At 42.2% G+C, this 15674-nt stretch overlaps 1 protein-coding gene across 1 annotated transcript; it reads right to left on the reverse strand.

Moving 5' to 3' along the window:
- Positions 1–10914: 10914 nt before the first annotated feature.
- Positions 10915–11421, reverse strand: LOC145122126 (uncharacterized). The gene has a single exon (XM_079057786.1). The coding sequence runs from the start codon at positions 11419–11421 to the stop codon at positions 10915–10917; it is 507 nt and encodes a 168-aa protein (XP_078913912.1).
- Between the last annotated feature and the right edge of the window lie 4253 nt (positions 11422–15674).

Below are 15674 nucleotides of genomic sequence, written 5' to 3' on the forward strand. Positions count from 1 at the left end.
TTTCCATACTATCTGACTGCTAGTGAATGCTACGGCTACCCCCGTAGTCTTACAACACTTTCCCAACCGGGTCGAACACGCACTCGACCTAACCCTCAACTGAACTCGAGTCCTAAACGAAACTCTAACCTGGTTCCCGAAACCTGCTATCACGTGACCCCACTGTATCAGTACCGCACCCATGCACGTGATAAAAGCGTCACAGTAAACCACAAAATCATCTACACCCTCTGGCAGGGTGAGAATCGGTGCCTCGCACAACCGCTGTCTGAGAGTCTCGAAGGCTGCCTGCTGCTCAGGTCCCCAATGAAAGGCCACCGACTTCTTGGTCAGTCGGGTCAAAGGAACCTCAATCTCGGAGAAGTCCCGTATAAATCTCCAGTAATAACCCGCTATACCCAGGAAATTCCGAATCTCAGATGGAGACCTCGGAATCTCCCACTGCATCACGGCCTCTATCTTGGCCGAATCAACTAGAATACCCTTCTGGTTGACAAGGTGGCCAAGATATTGCACCTTGCGCAACCAGAACTCACAGTTGGAGAACTTTATAAAAAGTCTCTCCCCCACTTAGATTCGACTAAGTCTTCACATTACATGAGAATCGAAGGATTCCCAATCCTTCTCGCTTTCTAATATCCCACTGATGACAACCTGTGCCTGCCAATGCTAGCGTTTAATCGTCGATTAAACCTTGAGATCTCCCATCCTCGGAAATCTCGATGAGTACTCTTGAAATCTGATCCAGTCTGACACCTCAATCCATCTAACATGCTGTCAATTGAAGACCTTAATCTTCACTCTAGATGACGAATCCTCGTCCCCACTCCCAATTTTGCAGTACCACTGAACTCCAACCGAACACAGCCCTTGCAAAAACACATTTCTCATGAACATCCAATGACCAACCACTTATGCATCTAACACTCGCGACTGACACTACCCTCTTCCTGTCACCAGTTCTGTCATAGCAACGGTAGTGCCTTGAACTCCAAAGTTCACCCATAAATAATTACCGACCATACCTGAACAATGATAGAACCCCTGAACGCTGAATTCACTGGAGAACTATAGCTCTACTCTTGACCGAGTATCCTCTTACTAATTCTTCTGCACAGATCCCGACAAGGATCCGGAATAATAACGGTACACGCGAAACGCATTTCGCAAGATGCGTCCCTCTGTGGGTTCATCAAGGACCTTTCGGCATGCATGATGGCATATATGATCCTTGATAACCCAAACACTAGCAGAAAACCGACCCGAGATCTGACTCATCCAAACTCACTCGCAATCCCAAAGAGATACGTATTCCAAACATCCATCTAATAGTAGTAGAGGATGGCATACTCGCAACATCTGGAGGAATCCTAATCACCTCCAGCTGACATGATCAACCATGCCACACCTGTAGCAGCCTAAACCCTTGGAGTGACAAACTCCCTCGTGTACTCTCTCGTACACATTGCACTGACTCCGGCCCTACTGGCCTTTCACCCGATGATCGGAGGTTACGGGTCTCTTCCTGCGACCCTCAACTATACGCACCTGGTACAAACCTCTCTTCTCAAAGCGCTCCAAATCGATCTCGCATCTGCAACTTCTTGGAAATCATATCCTTCAGGGTCTGACATCCTGTCACGCTCACTATCTCACTTGCCAATGGCTAAGCTGCAACAACTGGAACATTCTCTATCCCCAAACTGGGTCACGAACTCCTCCCTGAATCTTCTTAGATTCTCCAAGACTCTCACTGATTCGAGTATGGATCCTGTGCTTTCAGTAGTACGGGACCAATACTACCTTCCACACTTATCCATACTTTCCTCAGCAATCCTCCCGAATCCTCCAAGTCACTTCCTCAAACTGGTACTCCCAAGTCTCAATCATCCTCACTACTAACCCACTGAAACATATCCTAGGCTTCCCTAGGTTTCCGTACCCACCCAGTCCTCAGCTGCTGAAAGATTCCCAGTAATGTCAACTAGCTACCTCATGAATATAGCCACATGCAACAGAGATCAGATAATCCTTCAAGTAACAGACTCATCCCTATAACGGTTAGACTCAAACGAGAGCTGCGTAATAGGGTCAAATCTATCACTCTGAGATTATCCAGCCTGTGCCACATGTGACTTAGCATATTCACTTAATAGCTAACTCACATTACTAAGAGTCCCACAAAGCACAAAGCAAGTAGCATTCAGACAATGGAAAATCTAACCATCATATTCCAATCAAATCATTCTATCCTCTAATCAGGAATCTGTACATGCAATTCAAAGGCTCATACAATCAGGCATAACCTAAACAGGCTATCCAATTACTGACTGATCAGTACTAACATGCAAGTCTACAAGCACATACAATAGGCATATAAGGCATCCTCCCTAGATCCTTAGCCCTAATCTAGCATGCAGTTCTCATAATCATATCATATTATAACATCTCATAACATGTATGGATATCTTGGGGAAGACTTACTTGTGCTCGACTGATTGCACGCATCACACACTTTGTTCTTCTCAAAGTTATTTTCTCTTTTATAAAATGGTTTTACTTTTGAAAATTCTCATACCAAGTCCTTAGTTTGAGTTCAGACACACCCGAGAGTATGTTCGAATCCCTCAAACCAAGGCTCTAATACCAACTTGTAACATCCCAAAAATACAGGCCAAAAATTTCATTTTAATTATGTTATTACATAAAACCATCAGTATAAAAACATTGTTAATAACGTCTCATGTCAAAACCCAAGTGTCAGTAATCCAAAACATAGTATCATAAAACCATATCAGAGCGTAATCCCCAAGGATCTCATGTGCGGAAAACATAGTGTGATGCGCTGCGATCGAGCCGGCTCCTTTCCTTTGAAAACGAAGTACCTGAAACCAAAATTGAAAACCGTAAGCACAAAGCTTAGTGAGTTCCCCCATCATACCACATACCATACAATCACATAGTATACATACTGCCGGGCAATTCTGGGGTGCCCAAGCTACCCGATACGACCATTCTGGGGTGCCGACCTACCCGGTACGACCATTATGGGGTGCCGACCTACCCGTGTCAAGCCATTCTGGGGTGCTAACCTACCCGTGTCAAGCCATTCTGGGGTGCTGACCTACCCATGTCAAGCCATTCTGGGGTGTTGACCTACCCGTCGGTCCTAACAACCGACCCTCGGGGACTATTCCACCCCTACTGCTACTATCACATATATCATAACATAAACATACTATCAGACATATCTGGGGTGTCCGAACTACCCTTCGGTCCTGACAACCGAACTTGGGGACTATTCCCCTCCTACTACTACTATCACATATAACATATCATGTCAGCATATAAACATATCATCACATACTGTCAGACATATCTGGGGTGTCTGACCTACCCTTCGGTCCTAACAACCGAACTCTACTACTATCACATATAACATATAATGCCAGCATATAACATATCAGGTAGTAGCAAACCTAGATGATATCACAGAGACAATCATCTAACATACAACTCCTACTGGTGGGCCGACATTGTGGCCGTAGACCCACCGCTACTGGAAGGTAACTCACCTCGCACTGCTGAAGTCCCAAAGACTCAACCCCACACTGCTGACGTCCCGCAGACTCAACCCCAGCTGCTGGATGACAGATTCCCGGTCTGTCAATATCAAAACATTACCAAATTAATAATTGGGTTCCACTACATAACCATAAGTACATGCTTTGGGTAATTACTACATTACCCCTATCTTGGCTTATTTAAGCCCAAAGCCCAATCCAAAGGCCCAAAAGTCCAACTATGGCTCAAAGCCCAACATATGGCCCAATTTTCCAAATTGGGCCCAAGCATATACACGGTCTCATTCTAAGGCCCAACATCATATAATCATTAAGGCCCAAACTATGGCCCCTCTATGGCCCAATTTTCCAAATTGGGCCCAAACCTCTTACATGGGCCTTACCCTAGGCCCATTAAATATTCTAGTCCATTTGCTTGACTTTGGATGGCCCATTAATAACGCAATCATCAAGGCCCAATAGAAGGCCCAACAATACACCCATGTGAAATTAGGGTTTCACATAAATGACGATTAGGGTTAAGTGTTTCTCACTTAACCCATTAAGGACTTAATCCATTAAGTCCATCATTCTTCTAAATAAGTCATATGGTGTGATTGGGCTTAATCACACAATTCCATTATTCCAATGGCCTACAAGTGGGCTCAATAAGTCCAAGCCCATAAATCCAATATTAGGGTTTTCTAAACCCTAATTAGGGTTTCCAACCCATCTTAGCCCAATAGACCCATTAGTTAAGTCCTTGGATCCATTAGGGTCCATTAAGCCCATTAGACACATGTTTGGGCTTTTATGCCCATTAAGCCTTATTGGGCCCATTAGGGTTTCAAGGCCCATTAGGGTTTTAGTCCCTTGACCAAACATCCCCAAACTAGCAATCCCAACACGACCAAGCACACCGCCACCCGACAAGGCGGCCGGTGGCGGCAGGAGGCGGCAACCACCACCCTAAGGTGGTGGTTTTCAATTTCTTTTCATTATTCTTCTTTCTAGTACACTTTACAATGGTAAATCTCAACTAAAAATGCACACACCCACTAAACACACACATACATGGCGGTGTATGGTGGCAGCCACCACCTCACGGTGGTGGTGGTGGCTTTTCTAACTAATTCCGATTACACAATATAACAACAGTGCACATACATATAAAGTAACACGCACACCCACACAACCACCACCCTACGGTGGCTTGTGGTGGCAGAAATGATTTCAAGGCATCAACCACCATGATCGGCGGCCATGGTGGGTTTTTCCTCAATCTCCGGTGAAGCAAACACACCCACTCACGTTTTCTAGTTCGAAGATGAGTCCAGCCACCCACCTGGTGGCGTTCAACGGACGACAGCAACCCATAATGGCAGATAACTGTGGCGCTTGCGGCGGCGGCGAGCCACAATGACAGCAACGGTGGTCGTCGTAGCTTCTTAGTGGACATTTCGAGATACCGACAACCATAAGAAGAAGAAGAAGAAGAATGTAACAGGGGATGGGTAGCATCGAACGGTCACAACTGCGTCGGCGGTCTTCACTGGCTTCTTCCCGGCGGCCCTCGATGGCTATTGGAGCGACGACATTGCTAGAAACGACCGTGGCGGCACTAAACGGTCCGACGACCCACCAAACCAACGTCACCTGTGGCTCTTCATCGTTTTTGTGGCTGCAACGGCGAGTAATGACTTCATCGGAGGTGGTGGTGTGGTACCGGAAATCGCAAGTGAAGGTGGAGGCTGGAGGGTATGGTTAGAGAGGATAGCGGCTGCATCGTCCATTAGGGTTAGGGCAACCAGGGATGCGGGTTCATATATCCCGCTCCTAACAAACTTCCATCCATATTAACAACATCAGTCCCTCTTTTCCTCCTTTCTTTCAAAATAAGGCCGATATTTACCATATAAACCCTCATAATCATAATCTCTTACAATTTAAGTACAATATTTACTTAACAGCCCTCCGCCTTGGAAATCTTTTCAAAACTAATCCAGGATTTACCTTTTTAACCCCCGATTCCATAAATCTTTACAATATAACCCAAAATTTTCATTTTATCCCTTAGTTCCATAATTCCTTTCATATTGAGTCCTAATTGTTACCCATCAGCCCCTGTCTTCATAAATAATTATAAGATGAGTATGAAAATTACACTTTTAACCCCTAATCTCTTAAAATGGGACAATTAGCTCTACGAGACCATCATTTGGTATATAATTATTTATTTTGGGGCTCAACCAATCCATGCCAATGATAACATCAAAGCTCTTTATGGAAACTGGCATAAGGTCGATGGGAAAAGAATGATCGTTTAGGGTAAGGGTGCAGCCTATGAATATATCGTTAGCGTTCTCCTTCTCGCCGTTAGCCATTTCGACGGTAAACTTTTCGGTTAATGGTTGAGGATTATGTTTAAGAAGATGTTTGATTAAATGGCTAACAAAACTTCGTTCTGCACCAGAATCGAAAAGGATGCATGCATAAGAGTTGTCGAGAAGTAACGTACCCGTGACAACGGTGGGGTCGGCGACTGCCTCCTCTTGCCCCATAGTTAGAACTCTCACGGTGTTGTTGGTTGTCGCTGCTTTGGGGCAGTTTCGCTTGAAATGCCCGACTTCACCGCAACCGTAGAAGGCCTGACCGACACCTGCTCCGGAAGCTTGATTGATTGGTTGGGCTGGGTTTCTGCAGTTTCGATCAATGTGGCCCTTCTTGCCACAGTTGTTGCAGAGCTTTTCACGACAAGGCCCAGAAGTACGATGGTGGTAACTGCACTTGTTGCACCAGGGGAGGGTACCAGTGTATCCACTGGTAGGAGCTTGAGTTGTAGGAGCGGTGGCAGGAGTTGTAGCAGCGTGAACTGCCACAGTTTGCTGTTTCTTCGAGGATCCTTTCGAACCCTGACCCTTTCGTTTGTTCCAGAATTTCTTTTTATTTTCACCGCTCCCCTTAACCGGTTCAAGAGCGGTGGCCACTTCCTCGAGATCGTCACCATGATCAATCAGAATTTGCGCCAAGCATTTAGCGCTGTCGAAGGTGTCTGGCTTCGCAGACAAAACATTTCCCTTGGTTGGCTGGGTCAGCCCCCAAATGAATCGTTCAATCTTTTTGCTTTCTGGAGAGATCATTCCCGGACAAAGGAGTGCTAGGTCTTCAAACCTAGAAGTGTAGGTAGCAATGTCGGAACCCTTCATCCTTAGGGTCCAGAGTTCGTGTTCCAGTTTCTGCATCTCGCCCCATGGGCAGTACTCGGCTATCATAAGTTCCTTTAGTATTGTCCAACCCATAGCATTTGCCACCGGTAGGGTTAAGGACTTGACTCGGCCATTCCACCAGGTCAATGCTCTATTGGAGAAAGTGCAAGCGGCGAATTTCACTTTGTTGGCTTCAAAACAGACACAAATTTCAAATATGGACTCAATCTTTTCGAACCATTGAGTCAGGGAAATAACACCTCCTGAGCCGTCGAAAGGTGTGGGTTTTGCGTTCATGAAATCCTTATAAGAGCATTCTTTCTGGTGTTCTTGACCACCTTCCTGGATTTGGGGATGCATACCACCTCCCTGACCACCAGATCCGCTAGGATTCATCTGTGACATCGCGGCTGCCACAGCAGCAGTAACAGCTGCCTGGAACATGACAGGGTCAAATTTAGGAGGCGGTGGTGGTGGTGGAGTGTCGTCGTTTCTCCTGATTGTTCTCTTTCGGGGAGGCATCTTGATCTAAAATGATCAGGAAAGAGGGGATGGTAAGTCCTCTGAATAGAATCAAGAGATATGAAACAAGAGATATCTCATTATGGCAGTTAGAGTGTTCTACTAAGCGATAGAACAGGGAAAAGTTACTAAAGCAAGTAAACTATCACTAAGGAAGGAATGAGTAGCAACACTCGGAAATAATTTCTACAATGTATTCAGTTTTGACTAAAATACTCCTATAGTATTTTAAGTTGAATGGATATTAGGTATGTTTTAGGCCTGTTGCAACACCAAAGTCACGCCCAAGCACATGTTGGTCATGTATCGAATAAATATAGTTGATCAGGCTATATTGACCCTAGACATGATTACATAACTGCCCAGGTTTAACCACAGTGTTCAACATCCAATTACTTATGTTTTGTTCTACTTGAGACACGGATTCTGGTACTCGGGTATATTTGTATACTTTTTGTAAAAATACTTATATTTTAAAAGCATACTTTTAGTTTAGATCTCTTAGGCCCCTTAGTGTTTATAGTTGTATACCATGTAAGGTTCGGTATACTTAGTTCAATATAAACAAGGGCTCTGATACCAATCTGTCACACCCCAAAACCGATGGCAGAAACGTTCCGGGGCGGAGGACGTCATGTAAAGTATCACAACCAATATACATAGCAAGCATAGTAAACACAACCATTACATTGAATACATACATAGAAAAGTTTACATTGTGCTGAATACAAAGTTTATACATATCAGTTATAACAAAAGTAAAAGACGTGAATCCGATAAAGCTGGTGAGTTCATAAGCATGTTTTGTAACGAGAACCTAAGAATACAAAAGGTTGGCAGGAGTACCTGTCTAACGAGAACCTAAGAATACAAGCAGTTTTAAAATATCAGCATAAAGCTGGTGAGTTCATAAGCATGTTTTGTAAGGAAAACCGGTTATTTAATCTTGTGATAAATACTTCATTTCCTTTAATAAAGATTGCTGTAATATCGAAAACCATCGTTACTGAGTTATGAAATACATAAGCATGTTTTTCCCAGAAAATCCCATATTTTCTAACATGTAAGTTGTTTGTCGATTTCCATAAGATAAGAAAAGCCCTGGTTATCACCAGTAAGATAAGAAAACCATAAGATATGATCCCTGGATTTCCCTCCAGTACGAAGTAGGTAGTTTTATTACAGAAAACTATAGGTTAAGATCCCTGGAATACCCTCCAGTACGAAAGTAGGTAGTTGTATTACATAAAACTATAGGTTAAGATCCCTGGAAAACCCTCCAGTACGAAAGTAGGTAGTTTTATTACAGAAAACTATAGAAGAAGAAAGAAATAAATCCGTGACCAAAGTTAGTTTGTTTAAATACGTATTGTGAGTCGTATAACCATACTGATTTGACCCGTGACCTCCTTGACGTTCTTCAGGCGTCGATCGATTTCTAAAATTTGTCACCCCAGGCGTGCCCACCTAACTGTAGCTAACAGTTAAGGTGTGGGATTGTCAGTCCCGAATAGATCCATCCACAAATTTCACGTTCTCCCTCCAGGAGACTCTGGTTATACTTGCGGAGAGGATTTACTAGTACCCCGAAGGGTATAACGAAGACAAGTCTCACAAGCTAGTATTAACTAATTCGCGTGATAATTGGTCGTTATCGAGTTTCGAAATCGTTTGGAACAAAGTAGAAATAATTAAATACAAGGTAATTATTTAGCATGATACACTGGATTAAACATGAATAAACTAAATCAGACATAGTTTATATATATTGACTTTGCATGAAATCTGAATCCGTAAAACAAGTAATAAAGAACCCAAATTATTCCCATAATAATTTGAATGGTTTGATAAGTTTCTCCGCTGTTTTGAAAACTATGTAATTATATTCAGAAAACGTCCCTTATGCTCCACATATTACAAAAGGGATAAAGTATCTAAAGTTTTTCAGAAAATCGTATAATTACATCAGTTTTAAGTTACGAAAATCTTTATGATTTGCTTGTATTCCCCCTGAAAACATGAAAAACACGAAAAAAGTTGTAGGGGTATGAACTCACCAAACGAGGAATGTGCCGGTTAGGATGCTAAGTGTCAGTTTTAGGCTTGAACGCGCGCGAGGTTCCTATGTAACATAAGGAGATACATAATTGTATCTAATTAGACTTTGAATTATTAATTAAGTAAGATAATACACTCCGAGGCGCGAAAACACTTATCCCAAGTGTTAGGAATGATCCGGGTTGCATCTAAGGGGGTGTATGGCCTAGATATGGAGTTTGCTCTTCAAGAGTAAACTCTTAGAAGAGATTACGACCCATAGACCATATCCCCATGAGTTTACGGCTGTAAACTCATGGGTGGCGTGTCCTTGGATGCTTAAAGGTCTTACATTGCACAAGGGAAGGTTCTAGGCTTGATTCAATGGCTTAGGAAGTGATCGGGACTTGAAATAACCTTGGAAATGGAGTTTGCTTCCCTTGAAGGACACTTGGGGAGTTTACTGCCGTAAACACATGGGTTTATGACCGTAAACTCATGCTTGGTCCAATCTTGCATGATTTAGGGTTTCAAATGAAAGGATACAAAGTTCTATGCATTAATCCAAGCCATAGGGGGGAGTTAGGGCACCATTTGACCTCCTTAAGGGAGTTTACGGCCAAGGGACCATTCCTTGGGGGTTTACGACCGTAATCCCTTTATGGTCATGTTTTCTTTCAAGTTTAAGGTTCCTAATTCGATGGTGGTTGATTCTAGACATTATCCCAAAGCCATAGGAGGTGTTTAAGGGCAATTTAACACCTTAAAAAGGTGTTTACGGCCTATGAAGGGGTGTTTACGGTCCAAGAATGCTCTTGGGCCGTAAACTCATGTTTACTCCCCAATAGATAAGATTTTGGTGTTCTAAGTCCATTCATGCAAGCCCCTAAGTCATAGCTAAGCACTAGAAGTGATTTGGAAGAGTTTTGGGGCTCCAAAACCCCATTTAAGGGTGTTTGCAGCCTTGGAGTGTTCTAGGGCCGTAAACACATGATTTTGGTACTTTCTCATGATTTAAACACGGATTTGCATGCCAAATAAGCTAAACAACAAGCTAGGATAGATCACTTACGAGTTTGGAGCTTGAAAGAGGTGTTTTTGGATCAAATTTGAGTTGTAGAGAGAGAGAGTGTGTTATGAGTGGGAAAAAGCTTCAAATGAAGTCCACTCACCCTTATATAGGGTTCGAGTTTGTGGCCCGGTGGAAGTATACCCGATACCGACGTTAAACGGAGCTTATGGTCGTACCCGATTAAGTGTTCGTAACCCGATGTGGTTGTGAATTTGGAACTTTTTTAAAAATAATAACAAGGGTGTTTCACGTGTTTCTAATGTGTTTGGACACTAATGAAGTCATAATAAAAGTCTCAATCTAAATAACCTAATCCAAAATGTTAACGAAACAATTTGATAAAGACGAGTTTCATTAACGGAAACGGGTTACATTGGCGGGATAAATTTCAGGTTGTCACAAAACTTTTCTCGAAGAAATCCATTCCGGGGACACAATAGCACATGAAGGCGCTCACGCACTCACATGCAATATGCTTCTTTTTGGGGAGTCTTAAGCCGGACTCCTTCCCACTTCAAGTTGTTTCAGCTCGTGTGAATTTGACGATTTCCCCTTCTTTTTCTTCAATTGGCATTCCTTCTTCATAATGTTTCACTCTATGTCCGTTAACCTTGAAAGGGATTCCGTCTTTTGATATAGGTTCAATAGCTCCATGTGGTAAAACTTGTTTAACAACAAACGGGCCATCCCACCTAGTGTGTAATTTGCCCAGGAAAAGCTTTAACCTTGAATTGAAGAGTAGCACTTTTTGTCCTTCATGAAAATCTTTATGACCTTTTAGTCTCATGTCATGCCATTTATTTGTCTTGTCCTTATATATTAATGAACTAGTGTATGCTTCATTTATAAGTTCTTCAAGGGCATTCATTTGTATGAATCGGTTGGCATGAAGTTCGGTTAGTTCAAAATTACAAATCTTCAAATCCCAAAATGCTTTATGCTCGATTTCAACTGGTAAGTGGCAATTCTTTCCATAAAGCAACCTATATGGTGTGGTACCAATAGGTGTTTTAAAAGCCATTCACAGTGACCAAAGTGCATCATCAATCTTATCCTACCACTCTTTTTTATTACTTCCAACCGACCGCTCCAATATTCATTTTAATGCCCGGTTTGTAACTTCGGTTTGCCCACTCGTTTGTGGATGATATGATGTTGAAAATATATGGTGTACACCATATTTTTGCAACACCTTAGCCAATTGCTCATTTGCAAAATGAATGCCCTGATCATTAATAAGAGCTTTAGGAACTCCAAACCTCGAGAATAACTTTTTAAGAAAACGCACCACCACTCGAGCATCATTAGTAGGTAGTGCTTGTGCTTCCGCCCATTTAGACACATAGTAGACTGCCACAAAGATGTATTTATTCCCTTTTGACATTGGGAATGGTCCCATAAAGTCAATCCCCCATATATCAAATATCTCACAAACTTGAATGCTATTTTGGGGCATCTCGTTTCGGGATGAAATATTTCCCGACCTTTGGCATGAATTGCACTACTTTACGTATTGAGCGGCATCTTTAAAGATTGTTGGCCAATAAAAACCCATATCAAAAATCTTATTAGCCGTATATTGTGCTCCATGATGTCTTCCGGTGGGCCCGCTATGACAATGTTTCAAGATTTCTCGACTCTCTTTCCCGAATACACATCTTCTTATCATACCGTCTCCGCAACTTCGAAAGAGGTATGGCTCATCCCAAAAGTAATACTTAATTTCAGAAAAGAATTTCTTCTTTTGTTGTCTTGTCAAATCTTTTGGAATATAGTCACTTGCTAAGTAGTTGGCTAAATCTGCATACCAACGTATTTCTCCTGCTATAACTATAAGATACTCTTCGGGAAAATCATCTCCAATCTTATTTTCTTCTAATTCTTCCAAGTATGGGTTCTCTAGTCGCGATAAGTGATCAACCGCTATGTTTTCCATTCCCTTTTTGTCTCTAATCTCAATGTCAAATTCTTGTAAAAGCAATACCCAACGTATTAGTCTTGGTTTAGCATCTTGAATACAATTGTCTTAGACAAGACTAGATATGGGCGTAATTTATCAAAAGCATAAACCACCGCGAGCAGCTCCTTCTCGGTAGTAGTATAATTCTCTTGAGTTGGGTTCAAGGATTTGCTAGCATAATAAATAGGATGAAAATGTTTGTCAATTCTTTGGCCCAAAACAGCTCCCACCGCATAATCATTAGCATCACACATAAGCTCGAAAGGAAGGCTCCAATTTGGTGCTATCATAATAAGAGTAGTGGTCAACTTTTCCTTTAACATTTGAAATGCTTCATGACATTCCTTAGAAAAGTTAAATGGGGCATCCTTCAAACGAAGTTGAGTCAAAGGCCTCGTGATCTTCGAAAAGTCTTTGATGAAACAACGATAAAATCCCGCATGGCCAAGAAAGATCCTTACCCCTTTTACATTTGTTGGGGTGGTAGTTTAGCTATCGTGTCAACATTTTGCTCTATCTACCTCTATCCCCAACTTTGAGACCTTGTGTCCTAACACAATCCCTTCCTTTACCATGAAATGGCACTTTTCCCAATTTAGGACTAGGTTTGTCTTCTCACATCTTGCTACCATTAGGTCTAAGTTGGATAAACAATCTTCAAAAGAGGACCCAAAACCGAGAATTCATCCATGAAAACCTCCATAAATTTCTCAATCATGTTGTGGAAGATAGCCATCATGCACCTTTGGAATGTAGCCGGTGCATTGCATAACCCAAAAGGCATGCGTCTGTGTGCAAACGTCCCACTTGGGCATGTAAAAGTGGTCTTTTCTTGGTCTTGTGAGTCAAATGGAATTTGGAAGTACCTCGAGAAACCATCAAGAAAACAATAGTAAAGATGATCGGAAAGTCTTTCGAGCACTTGGGCAAACGCGCCACCCGATTATTGTTCTTGTTGAGATTAATTCGTTATCTTCATTGGTAACCACCGTCATTCCACCTTTCTTTGGTACTACGTGCATCGGACTTACCCATGGGCTATCAGAGATTGAGTAAATGATACCGGCATCTAAAAGTTTAACCACCTCCTTCTTAACCACTTCTTGCATATTTGGGTTAAGTCTTCTTTGGCGTTGAACTATGGGTTTAGCTCCTTCTTCTAGGTTGATCTTATGAGAACAATAGGTTGGACTAATCCCCTTAATGTTGGTTATCTTCCATGCTATGGCACCTTGTATTTTCTTTAATACTTCCACGAGGCTTTCTTTTTCGTGTTTAGCTAGACCAGATGCAATAATTACTAGTTTTTGTTGCCCGTCTTCCAAGAATGCATACTCCAGGTGCTCGGGTAAGGCTTTAAGGTCTATTTTTGGCTTTTCGTCAGTCACCACGTCGTGGTGTCGCAACTTTTATTGTCAGATCACGAAAAAACATTCGACCACGGTGTGTTGGTTTCACCACGCCGTGTTGCCTCTTCTGCCTCTTTTGTTACTTCATTATATTTACTTTCTTCCAATAGCTTCTCTAATTCTTTCAGATCTAGTTCGGCATCAAAATCACATTCTTCAAGCACCATACATCCCTCAGTTTCCTTTTCCTTCCATCCTACTAGCTCCTTTTCAAATAGTTCATCAAGCACATCGACAGAAAAGGCCGTATCATCACTTGCTCTTGAATGTTGAATTGCCCGATTAATCCCAAAAGTGACCCCTTCTTCTCCTACTCGGAGAGTGAGTTTGGACTCTCTAATATCAACTAAGGCTCAGACGGTTCTCAAGAAGGGTATTCTAAGGATGATTAGGACTTGTTCGTCTTCCTCCATATCTAATACGATGAAGTCCGTGGGATAAAAAAATTTGTCCACTTTGAAGAGCAAATCTTCACATATACCTCTTGGGAAGGTCATGGTCTTGTTAGCTAAGTGTATGACCATGCGGACCGGTCTTGGTTCAGGGAGGTCAAGCTTCTTGAAAAATGAATAGGGCATCAAATTAACACTGGCTCCCGAATCGGCTAGAACATGGCTAGTTGCTAGATTCCTGAATTGGCATGGTAAGGTTATGCTTCCCGGATCACCCATCTTTTTCGGTAACATGTTTAGCATTGCACCGGAACAAGTTTCATTTAATACTACCTTTGATAGTCCCTCCATTTCTTTCGGTTTGTTAAAAGGTCCTTGAGGAACTTGGCATATTTAGGCATTTCAATTAGGGCCTCAAGGAAGGGGATATTTATTTAAAGAGAATTTATGTGGTCTAAGAACCTCCGATATTCTTCAGCATGCTTCTCTTGAATTTCTCTACTTGGGAATGGAATGGTGGCCGGTAAGGCATTACGGGTTCATCATTTTTCTTTTCTACTTCTGGCCACACCGTGACATTTGTAGCACGTCGTGGCGATTGTTCAGATCCTTGTTTTTGACTTTCTTCTTGATCTTTCTTCTCCACATCCGGGTTGTTTCTGTCTATGGGCGTTAAATGAGAAATAATTTTCCTACTTTTCGTGGTAATGGCTTGGATGTGAGCTCCTCTCGGGTTTTGTTCGGTGTTCTCTGAAAGTCCTCCCATGGGTCTTTCATTGAATTGCTTAGCTAGTTGCCCGAGTTGTTGTTCTATGTTGAGGATAGAAGCTTGTTGATTTCTAAATAGTGCTTGCTGGTTTTTCATCATCTCTTGTTGTTCCTTCATCAATGTTTGTTGCTCTTTCATCATTAATTGTTGTTCTTTAATTGCTGATTCAGTTCCCTCGTGCCTTTTTTCAGACGCGGCTGCAAATCGGGTGAGCATAGTCTCAAAATCAGATTTCTTTTCAACCGGTGGTTCCTCTCTTTGGTAAAAGCCTCTCCCTTTTTGTTCATACTTTTCTTCCTTGGCCTTTTTATATCATCATAGGGTAACCATTTTTTCTTGGGTTTTCGCCAGTCTTCATCAAAACGATCTCCACTCAAGTAGCATGCTTGAACCTTTCGGTTCCCATTCTCATCAAGGTCACAATGCTTAGTCAAATGCGGTCCATTGCAGTTTTCACACCCAACCCGAATAACATGGATTGTTTGATCCATTTTAGCCATTCTTCTATCCATGTTTTGTAGCATTGCCAATACTGCCGACATATCTTTCGAAGCAGCATTAGATGAACCCCTCGTTATGTCATTCCTTGGATTATGGTAATCCCTAGAGTGCTTAGAGAATTCTTCAATGAGTTCCCTAACTTCTGCCGAAATTTTCCTTTTTAAGGGGACTTGAGAGTCAAGGAGTTGTCTAGTGGTGACATTTACCCCATCATAAAAGATCGACACTTCTTGTTGCACATTG

The sequence above is a fragment of the Lactuca virosa genome, chromosome 6 (assembly GCF_052849685.1).
Source record: "Lactuca virosa cultivar CGN04683 chromosome 6, Lactuca_virosa_CGN04683_v6, whole genome shotgun sequence".
Lineage (NCBI taxonomy): Eukaryota > Viridiplantae > Streptophyta > Magnoliopsida > Asterales > Asteraceae > Lactuca > Lactuca virosa.

Excerpts from the sequence above, each read along its gene's own strand:
- LOC145122126 (XM_079057786.1), bottom strand. The coding sequence starts at position 11,421 with ATGGCTTTTAAAACACCTATTGGTACCACACCATATAGGTTGCTTTAT.